The sequence below is a fragment of the Erithacus rubecula genome (genome assembly GCF_903797595.1).
Source record: "Erithacus rubecula genome assembly, chromosome: 14".
Taxonomy (NCBI): Eukaryota; Metazoa; Chordata; class Aves; order Passeriformes; family Muscicapidae; genus Erithacus; species Erithacus rubecula.
The window spans coordinates 9704389-9730695 of NC_136666.1; the positions used below are offsets into that span (position 1 = coordinate 9704389).

At 42.5% G+C, this 26307-nt stretch overlaps 1 protein-coding gene across 1 annotated transcript; it reads right to left on the bottom strand.

Annotated features, from left to right (window-relative positions):
* Positions 1–3021: 3021 nt before the first annotated feature.
* LOC306807861 (5-formyltetrahydrofolate cyclo-ligase-like) lies at positions 3022–26295 on the bottom strand. The gene is made up of 3 exons (XM_079317838.1): positions 26102–26295; positions 22417–22681; positions 3022–4314 (listed from the first exon to the last, which is right to left on the bottom strand). The coding sequence occupies exons 1-3, from the start codon at positions 26240–26242 to the stop codon at positions 4091–4093; spliced, it is 630 nt and encodes a 209-aa protein (XP_079173964.1). The 5' UTR covers positions 26243–26295; the 3' UTR covers positions 3022–4090.
* Positions 26296–26307: the final 12 nt, after the last annotated feature.

The window sequence follows — 26307 nt, forward strand, 5'->3', positions numbered from 1 at the left end:
CCTCATGCCTTAGCAAACAGATATTAGATAATGCCTCCTTCTTGGCCAAGCAATGAGTCAGTGGTTGAGATGAAGGGGGAGCTCTCTTGACTTCCATTCTTCACATCTGACCAGAGATCATGCCAGCTATCTACACCCACACATTTGAAAAGGTCACAACATCTGCCTGTCCCTCAGCACCAAGGGACATACTCAGCCCACCTTTCACTAAGGGTTAACCAGGCTGTTTTGAGCTAAAATGTCTTAGATGGTGAGAGAGTGATGGAAAAGTTAGACTGTCCCAGCACCCTCTTATTCTACCTCTCCATCACCTCTAATCTTTCATCTCCCTCTGTTGGGGCTTAGAATCATGGATTCATAGAATGGCTCAGGTTGGAAAAGACCTGTAAGATCATAAATCCAACCAGTTACCTCTGTACCCTAAGGAAAAGCCCACACAAGACAGTTCCTTTTCCACCAAGGAAATGGCCATGAGGCACTGTCACATCTGGGCTCATACTAAGCCTTCTGAGGCCAGTGGGAATACCGGGCAAAACCAGCAAGTGCATTTTCTATGCACAGAGTTTTTGGTGCTTTCCGTATGATTTTTAAGCCATGAGTAATGTCGGCTTTCAGAGATTTGTCCTATATTTGAACCTTGCTCGCAGTCACCCACTTGCTTAGCTGTAAACATGATTTCAACAAAGCTATTTCAACATCTTAGTTAATTTGGTTCTGAGGCCTTTCTCTTTCAGAGTGTGTAATTAAACTAAAAGAGCCTGGAAAAGCCCCTTACAGTAAATAATTTACAACTTCTTCCCCGGGGACATTTTTTAATTATAACTCCAATGGTCAGATCTTACTGAATAGTCTGAGATAGCATTCCCCGCTGAGATCCTGAAATATAATTAACTTATTCCTTTGGTAATGGTGTTTTTCCTTAGTCTGTCTGTTTCTTATGCAGGGCAGGCAGATTTGTTTATAAACAAAGTGGAGATTGATAGACGCTTTGTCACGAGAACAGCAATAATGGCAATGGCTGCGCCAGACGGGGGCACGTCCATTTGAGGAAAGATGATACTGTTTTGAAGCAATTTTTATAAATCCTACCCTGACAATCCAGCATGGAGAGATACAAGAGAGCATGCAGACAGCCCCGATTCCTCTCGGTCTTGGCAGCCTGCCTCGCTCCCCGAGTGCCACTTCATGCATAGCAAACGTAAATAATCCTGACGAGCCCCCCGCCCCTCTAACCTTTGTGCTTCAGGAACACTGCTATATACTATCAAACTGACAGTGATTTCATGTTCTGTGGCAGAAAAGAAAAAGCGTGAGCGACAGCAGCAAGGCTGGGGATGTCAAATGAAAACTGTCACATTTATTTAGCTCCGTGATTCTCAAGACAATATACATAAATATCGTTTTACTATCCCCACCAGCTAAATGTTAAGAGCTATTTGCATCAGCCAGGGTCCTGCAGCTCCCCCAGCCTGGCTGATGAGCCTGTAATGATCAACTCCTGACTCAGGAGAGGCTGGCAAGGAACAAAGCACCAGCTCCTCTTGTTCCCAATGATACAGTACATTAAATAGTCTCCTCATCCTTTCCCACTGCAGCTGTAGCCAAAAGGGCAGTTTGGAGTGAAAGTGGGAGAGAATGGCTGCACGAGGTACTGAAAGTGATCTGAGACATAAGAAGTTTGAGGACACTCATTGCCTCAAGTCCTGAAAACCTTCAAAGCTTGCTTGCTTTTTCTACACCAATTAGTTCCAGCAACTCCAGTGAGCCCACAAGGACAAAGCTTGGTGCTTATCTGTGGCTGTGCTGTATGAGTGGCTGTATTTTGCATCCAAAATCTTGTCTTTCATTTCCCCCCTCCTATTTTGAACTCTCACACAACAAAACCAAGTCCTTGTTTCCCAGCCCTTTGTTTCTGTACAGCTCTAGTGCTGGCTCTGAAGCCTCCTCCCCATAAACTGGCCTTTCTGTACACAGTTGTTCACCTGGTACAATCCATATTGAAATACCTACATGCCCAGCAGCCCTTATTCCAGTGAATAAATCAAAGTTCAGACAGCAAGACCAAAAGCTAAGCCAAAGGTCTGCACAGTGTTGGACCTATTATATGCATTTAAAACATGTATCAGATGCAGGTTCCAGGTTTCTGCTGTGACAAGCACTGGGTTCAGCGTGGCTTTGTTGGTGTTGGTGGCAGGCTGTGCCATATGGCACACTGCTGAGCCTCGTGTGGTAGGTGAACTCAAGCTTTGCAGACAAATCCAGAAACAGGCCTGCCACACACAAACCCCATTGTTTCATCTCATTGCTCTCCATATGCTAATGGAAGATCAGAAATAAAGAAGGGATTAAAATACTGACACAACAGAGATTGTAAAAAGAAAAAAAAAGGTCTGATTTTCTCATCTCTCTTTTATTCCCCAAAGGTCTGCAATGGTAGGACTCTGTGAGAGGCACTATAGCTGGCAGTACTCAGAGTTGAGAGGACCTGGGGGATCCTCTGACAACTGCACCAGCACTGATGCTGTCACCCCAATTTCTGCTTGCACCACCCTTTGTACACCCATGGGCACACCTTTTGTTTGCAGGGGTGACCCAAAGTGACAAGGAAGGGATGGAAGCCAGCTCTGATCACCACTTACACCAAGCAGCCCACACTGCAAAGTGCCACCAGCTGCCCTGCCCAGGCTGCACACACAGGTGGGATCTCAGCAGGCCAATGCCAGAGGGATCTTCAGCCTGGCCAGATGGACCTTGGTTAACTCAGGATGGAGAAGGGAGCACAGGCCAGAGGCTAAGCTTATGCTCACCCCAGAGCCAGAGGGTTAAACAGCTCCTGTATGAGCAGAATGGAAACAGCACTGAATACAAGCATGCAAGCACTCTGAGAATAAAAGGCTCACGTGCACTGCAGGCATGGTTCTGCTCACAAAAACAGTTACTGCTGAGGAAGCCTTAAGGTCATTCCACTCTGGTGCTGGTCCTAAAGAATTTATGGATTTTTTAATGATGAGTAGTTTGGTGGAAAACAAACGCACTGATTTATTGATTGAGGGAAGAGTTAAACATGCACAGAAAAGGTGAAGTTGCATTGAAGAAGGAACACAAAATTCTGACAGTTTGATTGATCCTGATTGGAAATATTGTGTTCTTATACTACAAGGACAGTGTACAGAGGAAACTCACTATCTTCTTCTGGATTTCCATGATTGTGCATGAGAAGCAGAGAATAAGCAACCTTTCACACAAAAATTTATTTCATCCATAAAATCTGCTTTCTGCAATTCTCAGCATCTCTTATTTTTAACACAGCACCACACAGTATTTTGGGACGTTATGAATAGCTTATGTACAAAATTAGAGAACTCAAAGTAATTTTGAATACTATTTTACCAAAAAAGAGCTGTCTCCAGATGGAGAACTCCTTGACCACATTTTAGACTACATTACAATTTTCTATTCAGATAAAGGAAAGAACATACCAAAGTTATAGACGTCAACCTTTTTTTTTTTTATTAACAGGTTTTTTATTTTAAGACAACTGCAAGGAGCCAAGTAAACAGCCATAATTACTGCATACACTAAAATTAATTAAAGCTTTTTTTCCATCACCAGTTTTGCCCAGCTTCCTCTAAGATGTTTCCATTAATTTCTTGTTTTGATCATGGATGCACACAATATTTAAGTACTAAGAACTTTTACCATAACAAGTATCTAATTCCAGAATGGATCAAAAACTGTCATTACTGGACAATTCCCTTTTAAACCAGATAATAAAACTGTTAAGTATCAAGAAGCCTGTACCTCACAAATATTATGAGAAGAAATGGTCCTTACTGTAATAAACACTCATTCTTGTGTGTATTTATCCTAGAATAAGAATTCACACCAGACATTTGCAAATTAGAAGCAAATCAACACAATCCTCACTACTATTACAGTTATATTCTTTTTGAGCTTTTTGTCCCCAAACACAAATAGTATATTTTATTGGTCCCAAAGTCATATATGACAATTATTAAAAAAAAACATGATTGATGGATATGACACCTTTGGTTGCTTGCTCTGGAGGTGGATTGGTATCAAAACACTTTCAGCAATCTTCATAAAGGATTTCATCTATTGGAACATCATTTTCTGTCACAGGCACTGATTCACAAATCTGTTCCCTAAAAGCCAAAGCAATCGTGTAAGGCTTTCCACGGGGATGTTTCATACATCTTTCAAGATAGGTATCATAATATCCTTTCCCTCTTCCCAATCTGTTGCCTTTTTTGTCAAACCCAAGGCCTGGCATGAAGATAAGGTCAAGACCTCCTGCAGAAAAATGAAATAAGCATTAGTGGATGCCCTGTGGATTTCCTGATGGCTTGACTACAAACCACGTAACTTCAGATATTTGCAAGAACACAAGCTTTGTGTTTTGTAAAATGCTTCCCTTTCTTTGATCAGATGAAAAATACTTTGAATACTAAGCCTGTAAATTTACATTTTCATCTTATCAACTGCACACTAGTTCAGCTGAAAAATAATTAGATCTTGAAAAGCTGGATGGGAAAAAAACTCCTACATTTTAACAAATTTATTTTATCATTTTAACCCCACACTTCCAAATACAAATGATTATAACTCTAAATCCAGGTTGAGACTGAACTCAGGGAAATGAAATGCAGGAAGAATCAGAAAATAAAATGAACTTCAACATCAGACACAAAAATAGAAAAGGAGAAGAAGAATGAAAAGAATATGTGTAAGAGAAAGTGGAGACATCTTGACACCACTGTAAGATGCCATGAACCTTCTCTTGACCTTCCAAACCCCAAAAGCCATGAATACGATCTATTCTGAAAGTGGTAATTTGCCATCTTATATCAAGATGAAGATTTGAAGGCCTGTCCTTTTATGATGTCAGGTTCCTTTTGTCCCAATGGATTTTCTTTGTTGGCATCCAGCAATTTTCACTGCTGTTCCAGCAGCACACACAGGCATTCTGCTTCCCTGCCCTAAATATCCCTCCTTCCAGGATTCTTATGAGAATGCCCTTGATTGGAACTCAAAATCAGTTAAAAAACTGAAAAAAGACGCATAAGCTGCTAATCACCTGGACTGGCTGGTGAAACCCTGACAGGAGACCCCACCAACCAGCTCCAGACAAAAAGGCAAGAGCTCTTGCTTTGCTCATGCTCTGTGAGGAGATGTGGATGGGCACCATGCCAGGGAGCCAGCTCCAGTTAGCACTTGGCTGCACACTTGTTTCAGGAGCTGATTCACACCACTGAAAGCATGAGGAGTGCACCAGGCATGGAGGCTGCACATCCCTGTCACTTCTGCAAGGCTGATATGCTCAGTGTGAGAAGTCTTGCATGGACATCCTCTAAACAAATGAGCTGGACTGGCCTGGTGCTGACTCCTGAACCCAGGAACATCCCACTTACTCCTTTCACAATGCAAAGAAAGTCTTTTATTTCTTGCTGCTGTAGCAGACAGACACTTAAGGAGAGAAGGGCAGGGGGTGGAAAGGCAGCACGAACTAAGACAGCTGACACGAGTCTGGAAAGAAAGCAAATACAGTCTCAGTCCACTGCTTCTGCCTTCTTACAGGAACAGTGCTCAGCCTTGAGCAGCTTTTCTGTGACCAGACTCTGCTCCTTCACCAGAGCTTGGTCCTGGTCAGGTATTTTCCTGCTTTTTCCATGTCCATACCAACTCTTTCCTGACATTTTGGGCTGAGCTGCTTTTACTATATCTGAGGGATGATGCCCACCATTGAAGGAGATGTGTGGAAAAGCAGAGGAAAGCAAAGTTTTTCAGTTCAGAGGGAATCCCATCTGAGATCACATATCAACTCCAAACTCTGCCTGAAAGAGCACGTTAACAATTCACATAAAACCAACTCATTTGAACACAGTTCCCAGGCTTCTGCAGATTTCCTTCCACTCTTCATTTTTCAGAGGAGAGTCACTGACATGAACACTCAAGCATCATGATCTGATGTCTTAATTAGAACATTGATATAAAATATGCAAGGCAACACAGTGTGAAATGCTTAAAGAACATCAATCTTGCAAATCCAGCACTGTACATTCAAGAAGCTCAGCTTTTCTAAGGAGGTCAGGGGACTAAGGGTAGAGAACTAGCCATAGGACAGACCATAGAACAATACTGGTTAGATTAAAAAGGAATCAGGGTGTTTTACCACACTGCAGTCAACTTTTTACTCACAGGATAGTAAAATGAGTGAAATAGCAAATGGCAAACAAAGAGAAAAAGAGGCCCAAAGGCAGAAGTATGGTCTCCTTGAAAAGAGCTGCCATTTTCATGGTACCACCATGTACATCATTTAGGACATACCACATCACATCCCCTCAGTTTGCTCTTGTCAACAGTCAGACCTATGAACTAGGACCTAGAAACCAGCCCCGCTGTTAGCAAGGTCAGGAATAGATTCTGCAGGTCAAATCCTCCCCAAGTTACTCCTGGTTATCCTCTCCACAACCTGCCTCACATCAGCCTTGTGCAGGTAGTCAGGTGGCCTGTAAGGTATTCAGGTATTCAGAAGCCAGTAAGTACCACTCAGTCATGATGCACAGACCTAAACACACTCTGCCTCACAGTCTGTTTCAGCCATTTTCACTCCAGGTGCCTCTCAAGACAAAAAGCAGGAAACATTTGCAGTCTGCTGCTAGCAGGAAGAATGCACACGGGGCAAATCTGCAGAGCAAAAAGGTACCATTTCTCCTTATATTTGTGTTAGAGACACGAAAAAGACAAGTCAGGGGAAACACTAGGGAAAGAGGGAAATGGCAAAAACAGTGAAGGGTAGAAATGTATTTTCTGTGGAGTTTAAGTGATAGCATCAGGCACCTCTAGTGAATTTAGATGTACTAAAGCACTGTTTTCCTCTGGGTTCTCTGGAGAAACAGGGACTTTTTAAACAAGTTGTCTTCTCTATGATTGTGGGGGTTTTATGCTGAAGAACTCAAACAAGCTTATGCAAATCTCAATATGAAAAATTATGCTGTAAATACTGCAGTAGTTACCCTTATATTTTTCTTTTATGGAGCACATCAATACTGACTGCCTTGCTCAGACTCACAACATGTTCTCTGCATGTAACTTCCATGCAACTTACACTGCACAAGATTTAAGTAAAATATCTTTCAAGACTTTTGGTAGAAAAAAATGACACAACTAACCCTGCAAGAAGCCCAAGGGCAGCTCAAGCAGCATTAGTTCCAAATCCTATATCAGGGTCTAGAATGGATGGCAGAGAGCTGCATGAAGTAAATGTTTCCCTGACATGTCACTTGAGGAGTAACAAAACCTCTTGTGGTATGTGTGGCAGTGGGGGGAAAGAGCTGTCACAGGAAGAGAGGTGACACACAGATGAGATCAAGATTGCAGATACTTAAGATTGCTATCAGCACTGAGGGTAAATCAACAGGATGGCAGCTGAGGATAAGAACATGCTCCTTGTGGCAGGGGTCCTCATGCTCCCCAGCCCTCCCAGCCCTGCACACTACTGGCTGCCACTCAGGACTGTGCCTTGCTGTGTCCTCACATGCTACTGCCCTTGCTCTCACAGCCCACTGTGTGAATTGCATCCTTGTCCCTGAGAAGACAGAGCAGGTACTTGAAAATCAAACACTACATCAGGTGTTTCAGTGCCTCATAAAACATGTTAAGGGAATCTCATGTTCAACATCTGCCCATCTCCTTGTAGTGGCCAGTGTCTCCCATGTGTCTGTAGACATCAGCTGGTGGCTCTTGGATCCCCAAGGATCCCCATGTGACCACATGCCAGGAGCCCAGGAAAGCACATCCACAGTCAAGAGAGTTGTGTAACAGGTAAGCTGTGCTTCTCCTGGAAAACTTGCATGTGGTCTGCAAATTGCTGAAGGCTGAAAACACTGTCTCCAGCATTTTGCTCCAGCTTCCATGTAGAGAATATCCATGGTTCTCACATGCTTTAAGCTGCTGGGTAGGGTAGTAAGGTTAGTAATTATGATGACAGTCACCTAATACTCAATGTATCTATAGCATAAGCTCTTGTGGCTACAGCTCCTCCAACTGTGTAGCACCATGCGTGAAATAATGTCCCCTGACTTATCTATCAGTGTGGGCATACAGCCCTGCTGACATGGCCACACAGGCTTCATTTATACTGCTAAATGCAGCACAGCCAGAAAACAAATTGATTTACAGGATCACAGGTGGTCAATACCTTAATTGTCAGCACAGTGTCTGGCACTGCTGGACCAGGTGCCACCCATGACTGCTCCAGGGTACAAGATTGCCATGTGCAGAAGAGACAGAAGGGTACAGGTCTGGCTCCTCCAGACAAAAGAAAAGAGGCCAAGCTCTGTGCAGTGTGGACAGGACTTATCTGTGCCACTTAGCTCTGTGTTGTTTGACAGTGCAGATGCAGTCACAGCTTCTGAACCTGTCCTGTGGGTGTACAGGCACACTCTGTTTGCACTGACTCCCTTACAATGATGTAGACACATATTATGTCACAGAGAAGTGAAATGACTGGGCCAAGGACTCAAGAAACATGTGGCCATACTACATGCAAGAGGCAGGTGTGCAAGCTGCACATGCCCTAACTTGGGCAGCAGACCAAAGCATTAGCATCCCCTCTTGGTGCTCTAAATAAGAAGAGAGGGTTTGTTTCCTCTAGGCAGCCGCAGTGAACCTCAGCTTGGCAGTGCATTTCTCATTACCTTTCATGATGGTATCAGGTTTGATTTGTTCCCCAGGGAAGGATTTTCTCCTTGCACCTCATTACCTCTCTTCTCCTTAATCTGATGTTCCTATTTGAAATGCCAGCCGGCATTTTCAGAAGTGTTCTTGACAATGGTTAATTATAGAAGGGTCCATCAAACTGCACAGATACAGGTCATGTAAAGACTGCTGGGGACTTGTTCTGCCCTCAGAAGGAGCAGCCAGCACAGCATCTCTCCTCCCAGGTTCAAGGGGGCTCCACCAGCCCGTTGCCACCCGCTGTGTGGGGTCACTCATCTCCCCCTGCACAGCTTGACAGTCCTAATGGAAGCTGGAACTGAAATACTCTGTCATCCCAACTTCTCATCCCTTGCTGCCACTTGCTTTGTGGGCACAGCAAAGCGCCAGGGACCCATCAAAGTGGGAGCTAGGACTCTTTTGATGCTCTCCTCAAAAGCAGTGACAGAGGATGGGGCAGAGGCCGAGCTGCAGCAGCTCCTGTGTGCCTCTGAAGGATGGCAACGTGCTCACACGAACCATGTCACAGCACAGACGCCGCCTGAGCCTTCCAGGGGTCAACAGCGATCAGCTCCGTGCCACTGCTGCTGCTCCTCACAGCAGCAGCTGGGCAGCTTGAGCTTCCCCTGAAGCACAGAAGTTTGTGCATTGTTTACTCCATCACCACAAGGATGGCTGGATCCTCACAATGGTACCTCAGGCAGGAATGAGTTTTCCAGTGGTTGGTTTTGTTCCACACACACACCTCGCTCGTGCTTTGCTCAGATGTAAATGATTATATAAGGTGCAAGAGCAGAAGAACCAGGTCAAGAACAGCTTTCTGTTTAAAGGAAAGGAGGGTTTATGTTGCTCTGCACACCATAAACAATGTCAGATCTGTGCAAAACCTCTGCTGAGCTCACAAGTAATCGAAAGCTGCTGATTATAAGGAATGAAAACTTACTTTGGTCCTTTTCTGACTTAGCAAAGACCACAATGGATTAAAAGACAAACCCGATTTCAGGAAAACCTTATTTTTCAGAATGACAAGAGAGCAGTAACCATCCACTGCCTCTGTATCTGCAACCCCAGCACAGAGAAAAAAATAACTCAATCACCTGATCCTAATATCTAAGTATCAGTCTTGGAGACACACAGGGTATGAGCCAATGAATTGGAATAACTTAGAAATTTCTAATTAATGACAGAGTCCTCACTGCAACTTTAATTACCATCAGCATTAGCACAGTTGGGCAGGTGTTTGCTTTCAACACACTCTATAGGGCACAGATCACCATCTTGTTCTGTATTTACACAGCACCTAACACTGTGGTCTGAGTTAATCACCAGATTTCAGGGAAAACAACTCCACAAAAGTATTTCACCTATGCTGCAGCAAAACAAATCCCTTCCCCTTTATGGTTTCTCCTAGAACACCCTGGGTGCCCCAGCACCACTCCTGAGGTTACCAACACTTACTGTTTCCTTCCAGATAAAAAGGTTTCTGCCCTTTGGAAAAACCTGCCCTGGGTTTCGAGCACAGCATCTCTGCTCCTACACGCCTCTTGGTATAAGACCAAAAAGGGAAATGCCAGATCTGTTCACTACAGATCTGATCCAGATCCTGCTGAGGTGCATGGTTTCCCAAAGGGCTGGGACTGCTTCCAGAGGAAACAAGCTATTTTCCCCACAAACCCTGGGAGAAGAAGACATTGTTACATGCCTAAGGAGACAAAAACATTATCATTTGCTGCAACTCATAAACATTTGAAAAAAAGGCATTAATCCAAACTCAATGAGGTGCACATCCAGCAACACAGAGGATTGCAGACATAAACAGCAACATTTCTTGCCTTGACCCCAGCCAGTCTGCTCAAATGCAAACACAATCCCTTAAAAAGAAACTTTTAACTGATAATTTTCATTTGCTTTCATGATACATAGTCAGAAGCTCAGTGTGAATTCTCATCTCCTTGGAAACCCAAGTTAAAACATGAAGGACCACATCCCCAGTAGCTCTAAAATGGCATTGCCCCATTGACTCCTCTCTGCACCCACCTTAGGAACTACATGAAAAATATCCCATATTACTGACATGAGTTGGAGAAGAATGAATTCTTTTCTCTTGTAGATAATACGGTGTTGGTTGTACATAAAAAGCTTTCCTTGAATGCTCACTCTGTAAATTCTGTAAGATCCCAAACAAATACCTAACAGGACTAAAACTTGTGTTTCATATTAGAGTAAAAAATCAACTCATTTTAAACTGCAGTCAGTAGCTTTTCCTCCAGGTGTTTTCCCTGTGAGAACACCTTTAATTGTGCACTACCACATCACTTCAGCAGGACACACTGTTTTCTGCTTATTCACAGACACCCGTTTTCACAGAATTATAGAATATTCTGAGTTAGAAGGGACCCACAAGGATTACTGAGCCCAGCTCTTAAGTGAGCAGCCCACACAGGGATGGAACAGACAACCTTGGCATCACAGCCACCAGGCTCTGACCAACTGAGGTCATCTCAAGAGTGCTGCTTCAGAAGAATCCAGAGATACTCACTTTAACCTAGCACAGGAATCAAAAGTCTAAGTATCACATCTAAATCTCATAGGTTCCATCCACAGCCTCCTGCTATGGGACACACCATTAAGTCCTCAAAGCCTCAACTCCTCCAGGAAGAAATGCTCCATACACCAGGGGTAATTCCTTTATTTTCATTCTTTTGTATGGGAATCCCAGGCACTAGGAAGGTTTTATCTCCTTTTGTCCTCTGAAGAACATTTTGCACACCCATAGCTCATGTTTTACAGCCATACAGATGCCAAGCAGACTATCTCCTCTGCAATCTTGGTGCCCCAGCTGCTGGCATGACAGACACAGCTTCTGTTATTACTTCAATAAAATATTTTGCAGAAAATAGAACCATCAGCAGAATCTACAAACAAGCAACTGAGCAACTCAGCGTTTATCTGTCTACTCATCCATGTCAGTGCTTTGTGTCAGCATGAAACATAGGTCTTCACAGTTCACACTTGCCCTGCTGAACTACAGCATAATAAAATATTTATCCGCCTCCCTGAGAAACTACATGATAGCCATCAGTCATAAAGGTTTAAAACAACTGAGTGGTAGCCACTTGCCTGATATTAAACCTCAAAAACACATAATAAAGCTGCTTGATCAGCTCATCTGCTACTGAGCTGTGCTCAAGCAAATACCTCTGACTTCGAATTAATTTAAACCAAAATCTTGCAGGTTTAGTACTGATGCATCTGAAAAGCTAAGTGCACTGCACAACATCAGGTGGACTTTGTCAGCCCTGCTCAAACAAAGCTATCCTACTCCACAGAAAAATATCCTTTCATGTTTCACCAGAGAAGCCACTGTACAAGGCTAAGACTTGTGTTTCTGGCTGGTTTCACAATGTGGAAACGCTGTGTGAGGCCATAACCATCGCACTCATTTCCCCTGAGGTTTAGCTTACAGTAAGATGGGGACTAGAGTCTCATTTTCAGAGTTCCACCTAAAAGAAAATTTCAAAAGTATTTTTCTATTTCACTATTATTCATCGAGCCTGCGTAAGCCCTGTAAATAAAACATGATCACTCAATGCCACCCACAAAATGTCTGGTCTTGCAAATTGAGAGTAAAGGAAAAAATAGCTTAGGACTTTTTAGTTATCAGACTATGAAAAATGACTTAATCTGTTTCTGATATTCATATATGTGAGCACAGTCTGATTGGGAAAACATGGGCAATCAAAAATGTTTGGTTCCAAGGCTTGCACCTGCATTCTCCTGTGATTTTAAACCACCAAAATACTCTGAAACCAGATGTACCAAGAAGCAATTCCAAAGAGAGGAGAAATGGCATTAGAGCCACTTTACAGCACATCAACATATCTTGTTAAATCAGCAAATGCTGACTGCAAATCTGCTCTTTTGCAGAAACTCACAAGGCATTGATGCTTGAACAGTTTATGTGGGGATACTGCTGCAGCCTAAAAGATGAGGATCTTTGTGTATCTTCATGTGTTTTTATGAGAATTCCTCTATGGTCTTATCAGCTACACTTCCATGGTGTTTGCCTGAGCACTCATTTAAATACTCCCACTGGATACACGTGCATGTCTTCACTCTTGGTCCTCTTTTGCATACTTCTGTCTGGGTATTTTTAAGTCAAAATAAGACAGAGGTGAATCATCTGGGGCTTTTTCAATACTTTATGCATCACTATCAATATTTCCTATACCCTTTGACTCACCCAGCAGATAGCCTATCATAAAATAAGCAGAATTGCTCATGAAAGATAAACAGGTAAGACAACAACTTCCAAGTCAGTGCATAAACCTGACTCCTGTAAGGAGTGACACCGCTTGATGGGAATATCAGGCAGGGTTTATTGTACATGCAGAGTCAGCTGGCTGGGAGGTGATGGCACCTTCGCAGTTGCTGTCAAATGTGTTAACCCAGAACAGCTGAGAAATCCTGCTTCTTCCATCACAAGATTTTCTTTTATCTTTTTAAGCTTGCACAGTTTAAAAAATCTGTCTCTCCCTGAAATCCTATCCCTCCCTCACTTCAATCCCTGACTTTTATGGAAAATTAGAGTGGAGCATTTGCTCTCCTGTGCATGTGAGTGCAATGCCTGGATGGGATTTTAATAATAAGAAAACAGCCAAAATTACACCAATGCTCCATGGCAAATGTATGGAATGCTGACACCTGCCGGCAAAAGGCTTCAAGTCACTCCTGGACAGCAATCTGCCCTCATCTACATCCCAAAAACTCATTCCCATCTCACATGCACAACAGCCAGCCCAAGTAGAGACTGAGTTCAGCATGACACCAAACATGAAGGTCCAGATCTATCCTTACACCATGAAACAGCAGCATGAGTCTCCTGCTCCCTGAAAGCGGGTGGCTCTGGGCCAGTCCAAGGAGTTTCCCACCATCCAGGAGAATAACTGTGTATTTTGAATCTCAGCAAAACCAGCAGGGATTAACTGTGCCAGAAAAACAAATCTTTTGTAGCTGGAAAAGTGCTGACCTGATTTAATAGCCCACTATGCTGGCAGAACACCAATCCTAGGGAAAAGAAAGGGGAAAAAAAAAGCCAGAGATTTCTGCCAGGTTCATGAGCTGAATCCACTCAGCAGAAAGCAGCAGAGATGGTACCTGGGATGAGGGGATGAGGGAGCACAGAGCTGGGCACGAGGAAAAGGCAGCAGGACTGTCCTCTCTGGCACCAGGCAACTGCAAGGAGGGCTCAGCTGTCTCACCAAACCACATCTTCAACCCACATTCCCCACACAGGTGGGCAGCAGGGAAAAGATTCCTTCTCTCTCTTGTTCCCCAGATTGTGAGCACAAAGGCAAAGAGATGAGCTTGGTGCTGGCTGTTAATTTCCAAAACATGAAAATAAAGGGAGACAAAGATGTCTGTTTGGATTAATTACTGCAGCCAGAGACACTTGTACATTGGCATTTCCCCTGCATGAGTTGTTGTACAGACTCCTGCCACACTACAGAAATGAATTTCACCTCTTATCTGCCTTTCAAAGGCTCCTGTCTCTAGGAAACTGTATGAAAAAAGAAAGACAATGCTACTGTTCACACTCACTGGAGCAAAATTAGCCCTCTTTGAAACAAAACCCTCGAGAGTCACTTGCAGTTACTTCAAGGCCCTTGCCCATGTTGCTTTTACTTCTCTTCAAACTTTAATTGATTACAGCAGAAGTAATCTTTTCAGTTGTTTTGATGAGTTTTCTGCAAGAAGGCAAACGTGGATGTGACACATCAGATGATTACAAGGAAAAACCCTCTTTTAAAGCCTTAATGAACTTTTATGAAAGCAAAAAGCTGTAGTGTTCCAGAGCTCTCAGCCTTTCAGGTTCACTGCAGGACACCCTGGCATGGGTGGTATTAAAATTAAACCACACGGTGCTCCTGGTTTAGTCTGCACAAGGGAAATTCAGGACATAAGGACACCAAAGATCTGTCCAGTGAGCTGATCTGAAAAGCAGTATTATGGTATATACAGAAAGAATTAATATCTCCAGTGCCACTACATGTGTTTTACAGTATTTCTTTACCTGGGCATAAAATTTTCTCCCAGGCATCTTTTTTCTTCCAGAATAACATCAGAGAGATTGTAAAGGTTGAAAGAGCAATGGCTGGAACTCCTATAGAAAAGCTTTTCTACAAGAAAAATAAAACAGTCAAAGTTTGATAGAAAAGAATACAATAGATATAGTACAGGTGTAACTAAATAATGAATAATAAAAAGAATGTAACTCAAACATCCTTATTTACTTCTCATCATAGAAAAATGAAGTATCCCTTAAACTGAAAGCAGCAAATCTGAAATGAATACAAGGAACATAATACTTCACAGGTCACAGGAGCATAATATAGTATTAACATAATAAGGAACATCATATTTCACATTACAACTAACTAACCAGTACAACTCACAGCTGTTGGAAGGCAGCAGAGCCAAGGGCTTAATACAAATAAGATTAGATGCTTAGAGGAATGCTCCAAATGCCTGCTGGAAAGGGAAACCAGAATCTGTTTGTAAGGTGATAATCTGGGGACTGCAGCTGCAGAGGTAGGAAGATCCTGCAGTTTTTGCTACACAGCTACAAGTTGTGAGATTTCCTGATTGTTGTAAAACATGTGATGCTGAATTGCATGGCCAGATCCTGCACTGTGAGGGGAAGGATCCTCTCTCCACAGCAAGATTCATGAGCAGAATGTTAATGCCTCATTTGCACTGAATTTTGTTCTTCTTTTGCATATCAAAAATACTATGGATCATTGTCTCCAAACAGAAGTTCATTCCAAATTTTAAATCATTTCATTAAAAAATAAATTACATTAGCAGCTAAGCCTCGATTTTCAATTTTGTATTGTGCCATGCTTTCAGGTTTTCTTTTTATGACCACTGTAAAAAGATTTTAAATTATAATCTGTCCCTTGGCATATTTTGTACTGCAAGTTTTAATCAAGTCTCCCAGAGGAAAAGAAAATCTAATAGTACCTTCAATCACTTTACAATCTTGTTTGGGGTATTTTTTTGCTAAGCAGAAACATTTAACATCTCTGCTTTTCACGTACCCATATTTCATTTATTCCAGATACATTCCTATCTGCATATAGCTCATTAAAATATTCCCAGTTACCTCTGAGCATTGTTTACCACCTATCTTTTAGCAACATTTCCTATGGTCCCATTATGGCTTCATGGACAGCTGTACAACATCTAATGCAGCTGAAGTAGGACATTAGACCTTCCCTAAGCTTCAAGCCACAGCATTTTCCACTCACAAGTGTTTTTTACTTCTAAACTCTAATGTGCCTCATCTTTCAAAATCCTCTCACTTCTGGTGCATTTTGGGGGGGTGGGGGAGAAACCCATTATCCTTTTAAATCCCATTTTATTTTGCAGTTCTAAGTCAAACCTATTCCTCTTAAGACTGTGCTGCCATCAATTCAGTCACACTTCTGAAGAACTCTGCTAAAATTTGGAATAACTAAGAATACTGATGGCATCACAAGGCCATCAGTCCTGGCAGCAAATGCAGAATCTTTGAATGCATGAATAAATAGCAGGAATTTAAAGACAGGTAAAAAATAGTTTCTGCAGACAAAAATGCTTCTGCAGAGCAAATCCTGATGGGAAAGTTTCAAATAGGGTCAATGGTCACTCAGGAATAATTTCAAACTACTCAAGGTCTGGAATCCTAACCTAGAGGTAGCCAGCAGTTTTCTTGCAAGAGAATCATGTTCCCTGGCATAAACAGCCCTAATAAAACAAATATCACACACAGGTAAGCTGTCCCTGTCTGTTTCTGCTACCAGCAGGTTGTTGTAATTTATGCTACAGCAAGTCTCACAGTGTTCTGGAAGTTAAAAGGGCAGAAAGATAAAACTACCTTAACCTTAAAAGCCAACATTCAAAAGGTTATGTAAAAACAAAGCCACAAGAAGTTACTGCTAGACATCTGTATTTCCTTATTTTATTTCATATTCAGAGCTTTTCTTTTTATTCAGAATAAAATTTTTACCGTTATTGAAAGCATGGATTATCTAGTTAATATTTCACTAATTATCTTGAAGTTACAACACAAATGCTGTGATCAGTAGGCCACCAAAGTTTTCAGTGCTGAAAATGCCAGAAGTCTCCAAACCAAATTACAAAATACAACTCAAGTTCTTAATACATTCATTTCTTAAAGCAAAAATGCATTATGCTGTAGCTGAGTAGTATCAGATTATTCAGCATTCCCCATGACATATAAAATGCTATATTGTCAAATGGTGACATTTTTCAGCTTGGGTACTTATGCCAGACTGAGATGGGGGTGGGGGGTTTATGTTTGTTTTATTCCTGCAAAATGGTTCACTGGTTTCCATGATCAAAGCTAGTAAAAAAAAATAAAAAGGAGAAAAAATAAAAAAAAAATAAATAAAAAGGAGAAAAGCTCTGTTGCTCCATGCCTTGTAGCAAGAACTTGAAATCTTGCTGGTAGTACCCTCACTGGTGATGATGTGGCTTTAGCCCTGTTCAAACCCAGTTAAGCCAGGCTTATGCAACGCTGCAAAGTCTGAAAAGCTGCCATTGGCACAGGCTTAGGAGAGATGTGTCTGGGTATGTTCTGGGGCTCTCTGAAGATGCCCCCCTCCCTGTACCACTACTGGAGTCACATTTGCATGGGTGGCCCCATGATTCTCTCTAGGAACCTGTGCCACAGCGGATGTTCCTCCATCCTGGCTCCTCATTCCCTCCTTCCCAAATACATGGCACTGATCTGGCCACATGGTAAACTGGATCCACTCATCTGGGTTCAAAAAACCCAATGAAAACAGGAGAGGGGGAAGGAGGGAAATAATCTTCACCCAGAGCAGCAGGTTGATCCAGCTCACCAGAGAGGGGCAGGAATAGGCTGAAAACACAAGGAGGGAAAACTCCTCGAGCCAGAATTGGTGCACAGAGGGAGCACATGGAGCTGCAGGCTCAGCTCCTCCTGACAGACCCATCTCAGCTGTGAGGACTCTGAAGGACTTTCATTTCAAGGGTTGTTCCTATTCCTACTGCATGGGGCAAGACTGGGAACTGAAACATGGAAGGAAATGATGAAGTTTCACTGAGACTTTCTTTGGCATGACACCCATTTTCACAACCCCTCACCATCAGCTTCCTACCAGCCTTCCAGTTGCATCAGTCCAAACCAGGGTGGTGGTTCTGTTTGAGAAGAGACTTCTGCTGGTGCTGGGTTGCTCCTAACTAAGACTGGTTTCCCAGTATAGGTCCCAATGTGGCTGCAGGGCCATCTGTGCTGGCTCAGGAGAGGAGGAGTGGGGACCAAGAGGAGGAGAAATAGCAGCAGCTTATTTTTACAGGCACTGCCCAAAAGAAACAATCACAAAACGATGTCTTTTGTACAATTTGGTAGAAAAAGTACTATTAAACAGTGAAGATTTTCTAAGCCAAGGAAAAAGAGGAAGAAGTCAGCACAGTGGGGAAGGAAATGAATAAATTGGGACGGAGAATCTTGTATGTCTGGAAGCAGACAAGTGAAAGAAGACAAACACATGATCTCCTCCCTTTGGCAGGGACCGGCTATTTATGCTGGCCCAGTTGCTCCTGAAATGACAGAGTGGGACTGAGAGCAGGAGGAAGTGGGAAATACAGTCAGAAAGGCCAGAGAAAGGGAGTTTCAGAGAGGCTGGAGAAAAAGCAGAAAGATGGAAAGGGACATTGTGGTGGTAGAGAAATTAAAGCTTGGAAAAGGAGGTCTAGTCCAAGGCTGAGACAAATCTGGGAAATTATTTTTTTGGAGGGAACAGAGAAGAAAACTTCATGTTGGAAAAACAAGCAAAAGAGCCTGTATTCACTGGGGGCTGCACCTCTGCACAACTCAGGCTTCAACAAGATCCTGAGCCTCTGCTGCTTCTCCATCAGCAAATACCACTTAATATCTTTAAGTGACTGAATGGTGTAGTGATGAAGAGCCCATACAGAAATGCACATCTCCATCTCTATCCCAAGGTTTGAATAATGCACAGTAAAGAGGGCAGCAGCTCTAACCTGAGCAGGAAGAAAGCAAATGATGGAGCAGATACTCATTAGAGGCAATCATTAACAGCAAGCAGTGTTCATCTTCTGCCTCTTTGAAAGAACCCAGAACATTTCACCTGGGCTCATCTTTGAGGGAGTTCACACCTGAGGGACAAGGACCATGTACTGTGACACCAGGGCAGAACTGACAGAGATTAAGAGGCTGAATTAAATGTGTACACATAAACTATTTCTTGCATTTCTTAGAAAAGCACATCCCAATCCACTGCAGCAAGCACATTCAGAGCTGTAATTTCTCATAACACTTAATTTCTTGGCCAAGAAAAATATTTAGGCCAAACCACCTCTCTCCATCATGCAGGTGAATGTTACAAAAGCTGTTTATAATTTATTGCACACCTTCAGCTACCAGTCAGTAGTTCAGTTATAAACAGTTAAGCATATTTGCTCAGGTCCAAGCCTTCCAGCTGAGATCCCTGGCCACGTGCCTCTCTTAAAGAGGCCTCCAAGAAGTTTACCATATGGAAACATTCAATCTAGTCTTTTTTTCCTTTTTTTGTGTCCCAGTAAGAATAATCTCTTTTTCAGAGGAATAACTTAGCTTTTCCCTCATAGTTCTCAGAGCAGGTCTAAATAATAATAAATAACATTACAAATGGGCAAACCCATGTCCAGCTCAGTGAAATAACACCACCTCCCTAAACCACACTGAAAATGAAACTGCTGGTGAAGAGTTCTTTAAACTTCTGTAGGAGTAGAGATACAAAGCAAACAGGGAGTACAGTTTTATTTGATTTTATCTTCCAAAGTTGTGCAAGGTTTTACACTTTTGTAAACAAATACTGCAATCTGCCTGAGCTTTCATCAGTAGTATTACCTTGGGCAAAACCCAATACCAGTGCACATTTACACCCCTGATAGGTAAGGATAAAAATGGGAATTGGTACCTATTAGGAAAATGTATCACAGGTTTGCCCCAGAAGTTGTCTAAGTCTTTTCAATAGATATAGCTGGAAACAAACCAAGTCATGCACCCACACATATCCCTACTTCAAAATATCTGAACTTCTTCCACCTTTGTTCTTGCTGTTATTGTGTCCAAACAGCCTAAAGAAAGCAACTTTTCACATGCCAGTGAGTCACCCACACATGGTAGAGAAGATGACAGACTTTCTCCTACCACAAAAGCAGTGATCTTTGTTTATGCCAACATGGTGTGATGTGAATACTGCCAAAATGAAAAGAGGTAAACCTTGGTCCAACAGAAAAAAGGATCATCTCCAAGAGGAGGGGCTCATGTCTATACAACACTGCCCATGAGTGCTACTAAAGACTGGGAAACTCTATGCAAAAATTATACCCAGTCTTGTCTTTGAGCTATTCTTAACAGTAACCATACCTGAAGTCTTAAGGACAGTGTGAATTTAGGCTTTTTGTCATGCAAAATGAATACATTCAGAAATGGCATGGCTTATTTATGTACCTGCAGGCTATTTCTTGGAAATTGCATAGTAATTTATGCCAGCCATGGGAACATTACTAATGTAACACCATGTTATCTCCTTATAACAATGTAAATGCTCAGATCACCAAAATATTTGATAACATCTCTGAGATAAATGGGCCATCCATGTGTCATTCCAACAATGGAGGATGGATGTAGCAGCAGGGCAATTTGCATTCTTGCAAATGTACCAAAGTTCAAAAAATATAATAGGTGACAAAAAATATAGCAAAATGAATATAAAGACATATTGAGATGAAGGGTGTGTTTCTGTGGGGACAAATTAGTAGCATGTGTCTCATGCTGCAACAGTGGAAAAAAACAAAACTTAGTCTCTAATTTACAAAAACTGCTCTAGGATAAAGGACCAAAGTCTGACTTCCAATCCAAATGGCATTATTCCAAAATTACTGTACAAACAGTACAAACAGGCTAATATTGAGTTTCAGGCAGAACAAGTCTGACATGGACATACATCAGTTCTTGCAACTGTTCTCTTGGCACCTCTCTGTAGAGCACAGGAGCTCTTCTGGCACTGCTCTTTGCCCATAGCCTGGTGCAGAGAAGGAAGCAGCAGCTCCAGAACTTGCCAGATACCAAAGTGTGTCTCTGCCTTCCCCATCTTCATTGTCTGGCACCACACATCTCATCTCAGTGCACTCTATACCTGAAGTCCTTGCTCTCATCATACCTCAATTTGTGTGTTTACTCTGTGATGTCTGCAACAGACTTGCTAAATTCAATTAACAGCAGCTCACCAGCAGTACAAAAGCTTGTCCAGAGTGCCTGAACTAAGCTCAGTCAACAGAAATCCAGATATATTTAGGTTACCTTCAAAAGTCCCTAAATCCCACCAATATACACAATTTTTTTACAAACATTAAAAAAACATCAAACAGTACTAAATACTAAATGTAAAGAAAATGATTGTATGAAGCAGTGAAATCCCTTGCTAGCTAAAATGTAGACACAGAAAAGATTCTGAATTAGGAAAGAGGTAATGACCAAAAATAAAAGAGAAACAAACATGGTGAAGCATTCTGGGAAAGTACATTGGCATCCCAAAGCAAATACAAGCCCAAGTTCAATCAAACACAGTCACAGAAATGTTATGTACCTTTATGAAGCACTAAAAAGCTGGCAAGTGTGTGAGGTGTAGAAGTTGTCTGCATGGTGAATTTCAACCTGGAGTTAATCTTCCCAGGCTGAGGTTTCAAGCATGAGTTCAAAATGAGTTTTCTATTAATCAGATTAAACATTTCTGCAGATGTTTCAAGAAGACATTAAAGTGTTTACAAAAAAAATGCAAATAATGAATGCAAATACACAAAAAGTAAGCTTGTTGAGAAGTGGGAGTTAGGGAATTTTAGGTTAAGAGAGAGGTTATTTGAGGATCAAAACACACACACAAGTTTGATCTCAATGAACTTGTACCTTCTCAACTCTATGAAGAATCCAGTGTCTGAGATAGCATTATAAGATCAAAATAAAAATGTGAGAGAATAATGCTGGAAAAGACTGTAATATTCATGCAGGCCACTAAAAATCCTTTTATTTTCAGTCTAAGGTCTCAGTCCAGAGAGCTGTTCTGCAAAGGCAGGCTCCATATCAGCACTGTGATTCATCCATGCAACACAATTGACAGGATCAAATATTTCAGAAAATTCTCAGTCTGTGGACATCACCTGAGGTGCTGCCAGCTTTTCAGGCAGCACAAACCAAAGTTCTCAGAGTACATCCTAAGCCTGTGAATCCCCATGACTTTCAGTGGCAGCTAAGCTGCCCCCAGCAAGTCCCTCTTTCCTTTAGGAGCCTCTACATTACACTGGCTGAGACTGTGCCAAGGATGTTCATGGATCAGACCAAAAAGATGATTTATCTGGAGGGTTTTCTTCCAGCTGGATCAGTGCAGTCATGTTCCTGCTCTCCTGGTATGTCACAGGGGTGCCATAGGGTAGAGGAAAACAGGCAGGAGAAAGGAGCATCTCTCTACCACATATAAAACCAAGATGCAACATTTAATTTCATTCTTGCTATCAGAGTATCTCCTACCAGCCTCCAGGCTACTCCTGCTCAGCAATCCCATGATGCAGCAAGAAAATACTCACCACCAGCAAGAGCTTCCTCTCTTGCAGTGTCATCATCACTGGGCTGAAGAATATTCCAGGATGTCAAAGCAAGTGAAGAAATGTCTTCAGCTGATGATAACTTCAGCATGTCCATGTGATTGCTCTGAGGTTTGTAACGGGGGATGAAACACTCTTTGCCTTGCTTAAAAATGTCCCTAATGATTTCTTCTGTCTGGACTTCATCTGGCATGCTCAGGAAGATTGCAATTCTTTTGGATTCTTGGTACTTGGGATGGTCAATCACCTACATGGCAAATTAACACAAGTGGTTTATGACAAGTTTTTTGAAAGACCAACTAACTTTAATTTAGCACAATACTGGAGCAAAAGTATTAATTGAAAATGGTAGAGATAGAAACTTTGATGCATCATGAACAGAATAAACTGACTTGGCTGCCTACTCCAACCTTTCTACCATCAGCAAAATCAAAATAGGCAAATTTTTGCATCTAATCAACTAAACACTGCAACTCACGTTTGGGCCAGCAAAAAACAATTTTGCAGACAACCTTCCAATCCTCTAAAGATCTGTGCCATACAGTGCAGTCATCCTCAAATGCCCAACATCACTGCAAAATAAAGCAGGCCAGAACTGCCAGCTTATGCAAGCCATGAGGGTTTAGCATTCCTTTTCTTCCATCCTTTTTACAGGCTGCATCTCTCCTCTGGGCCAAGGCAGGACAGGAGGCACCTCAGTGATAATAACTCAAAGAAAAATTAGCACCAGAGCAGATGACAAAGTCTTCCAAGACCAGCCCTTCTTTCTTTTGTTAGCCTGAATGCCTTCCCTCCAGCAAGATGAGATATATGACTTCAAACATCACCTGCTTCTAATAGGTGATCTTATTACTGCACATTTTTCAGAGCTTGAAGGAAAGATGGTCTTGCCATTTTTTTGCTTTTCATGAGACTCTGTGCTGGGCTTATAAAAGGTTGAATAAAGGAGGGAAAATAAAAAATGCTTATATGGTGAAAACATGTTAGCAGACTCATACCTCACTTGTCTCTGCCCATTCCAGGCTGAATTCCACATTAAAATTTGAAAGGAGGCTTTTAAAAGCCTGTCTTCTCATTCTCTAGCACCTTACATATTTTGTCACTTACATTTGGATAAAACAAATATAAATGAGTTCCTACTCATTTTAATGTGATTTATTTTACCAACTTATAAAAATCTGTCAAAAAATATCAGGCAATTGAGAAACTCTCTAGTATCCACAGAACAGAGATCACCAAATCTCCAGTGTTTGTATAACTGCAGGGTAACTCACTTTTCTGAGCTTTACCCTTTGCCCTGGCCTTGTTTTGAGATACAAATGCCCATATCTGAGCCAAGATAGGGTTTCCACTACATATTTTATTTTCTTTCCATCACAGCAGTTAAAAACCAGATTAAATATTGTGAAGATGGATATAATTTTGTAAGGAAAAAAAAAATAAAGAAAAACTTCAGACAAAACGTTGGTGTATGTGTTGCTTGGCCACAGAAACATATTAAAATTCCAAACTGTATTTTATTTCCTTTTCTATCTGCCTAACCCTACACATGGATTTTCCACAGGATTAAGCTCTTAAAAAAACCATAATTTCCATGGTAGCTCTTGCTGCAAAAAGCAGACTATTGAGACAGTTTCAGACAAGGGCTGTGTGCTGTGGGCACCAGCTGCTCTGATGTATCCAGTAACACAATAATTAGGCTGTATAGGAACAAAAATGAGGTTGAAGATGTAAACCCACGTGTGAGCAGGAAGACACAATTTCAGATGTTCTCAGAATTGTGTAGATGCTCCTGCTATGACTCGGAGCAGTTTCTGAGAAGACTGAAAAAATTTCCACACTTAACAAATGTTATTTGCCCTTTGTTCACCAGCTGATGGCATTTTTTTTTCAGAATCAGAGCATGCAAATAGCATGACTTTAATCATCAACATAAGCATTAAAAAAGAATAATCATCCAGAAGCTAATTAAATACTGGCGACTAGGTTGGCTGGTGGAGCTATTTCATTTTGATTTTAAAGATTATTTTGAAATGAGGTTTTACTCCTAAAAATATTACTCGGGAGTTACAAAATAACCTGCTCACTTTTATTAGCTACAAGCACTCATGTATGTTACAAAGCTACATTTTTGGCCTAATATCATTCCAAACACCTCAGCCTTTTCCAAAATTTCTCTGTGCCTGCTGTATTACCCACCCCCATGAGGAAGCTGACTACTTTCTGCCACTTGCACAGAGCCACTCTGTCACAAGCAAGCTCAGGATTTTCAATTTGTGTCAGATTAAGAAAATGGTAAGATATCATCAATTTATGTCATATTTCCTGATCTTTTAAGCAAAACAAAGGCTGTATATTTCAGTGTGCTCTCACTAGAAGAAATGAGTGCTGTGTTGCTGTGTTTATCAGCAGTAGTTAAACAAAGGCTGAGAGCTCCTAAAAATTCAGTACTACATGGGCTAGGTGCTTAAAAGTTGGCTGATGACTGAATTTTTAAAGGGGACACATGCCAGTATTTGCTAAAATTTGAGAGATTTAAGTCTAGGATGTATGATTACTAAAATGCATTATCATGAGAGTAGGACACTACATATAGATATGTTTTTAAAAATCATTCCCAATGAAAATTAAAAAAAGGCTATGTAAATTCCAGTTAAAACTTCCTAGAACCTAAAGTTTCTGTGCTGTCACATCCCACTCATGAAGTGGCTACACATTAGTAGTAAATGAAGTCTATAAAATGATTTGAGAGCCTCTGGCAGGAAAATAACCATATAAATGTAGATCATCTAGAAGTACCCGCTGGTGCTGCAAAAAAAAAATGAGGACTGTGCTCTATTACATGCAGGGACTGCAAAATAAAATTTTATTATGTTTATTAAAATGATAAAATACATCTATATAAAAACTGTGTAATCTAAACACAAACAGGACATTTCAAAAGTACATACCCATATCACTCTGTGCTAGGATACCAGTTAGGCAAACCCTGCATGATATCTTTTAGAGTGTAAAAATTATATTAGAAATAAAATTGTGTGGAAGAAACACTGCTGGAAGATACAGAAGGGAGATGACAGGGCGTAAAACAAGAGGCCAAATCAGGCAGCGCTGGGTTTTGTATGTACGGCTGGTGTGAAATGGCTGAGACAAACACCCACCACCATCCCCGGGAGCCCTGCCTGGGGTGTGCGGCAGTGTCCCCACTGTCCCCAAACCCAGGGGTGAAGTGTGAACACCATCCAACAGTGTCCCCAGCACCGCAGGGCAAAGGGCCATCACCACGCCACTTCAGGGGTGATGTGTGACCGGCACCCCAGGGGTGGTTTCCTCACCACCCACGGGAGAAGTGTCCTCAGCACCCCAGGGGTGAAGTGTCCCAACCACCCCACAGCAGAAGTGTCCCCAGCACCCATGGCAGAAGTGTCCCCAGCACCCATGGCACAAGCGTCCCCAGCAGGCCCCTCTGTGCCACACGGCCGCAGCAGCCCCGCTGCCCTCAGAGCGGCGGGAGGGCGAGGGAAGGCTCCGAGGCGGAGCTCACCCCGCTCGGCGGAAGGGCCCGAGTCACGCTTTCGAGCGCTGCCGGCGGGGCCTGGAAAGCCCCGGCCGCGCTTCCCAGCGAGCCGGGCCCGGCTCCGGGCCGTGCCCCGGTATCCGCACCCACCTTGCGCCCGAGCAGGCGGGACTGCCGCTGCTTCTCGGCCGCGCTGAGCGCCCGCAGGCGCTGCCGCAGCTCCGCCCGCAGCTGCTGCTTGGCCGCCCTCAGCGCCGCCGCCATCGCTCCGCCGGGCCGGGCCCGCTCCATGCGCCCCGCGCCCGCCGCGGGGCCGGGCAGGGCTCCGGGACCGCCCGGTCAGCGCTGCGGGACCG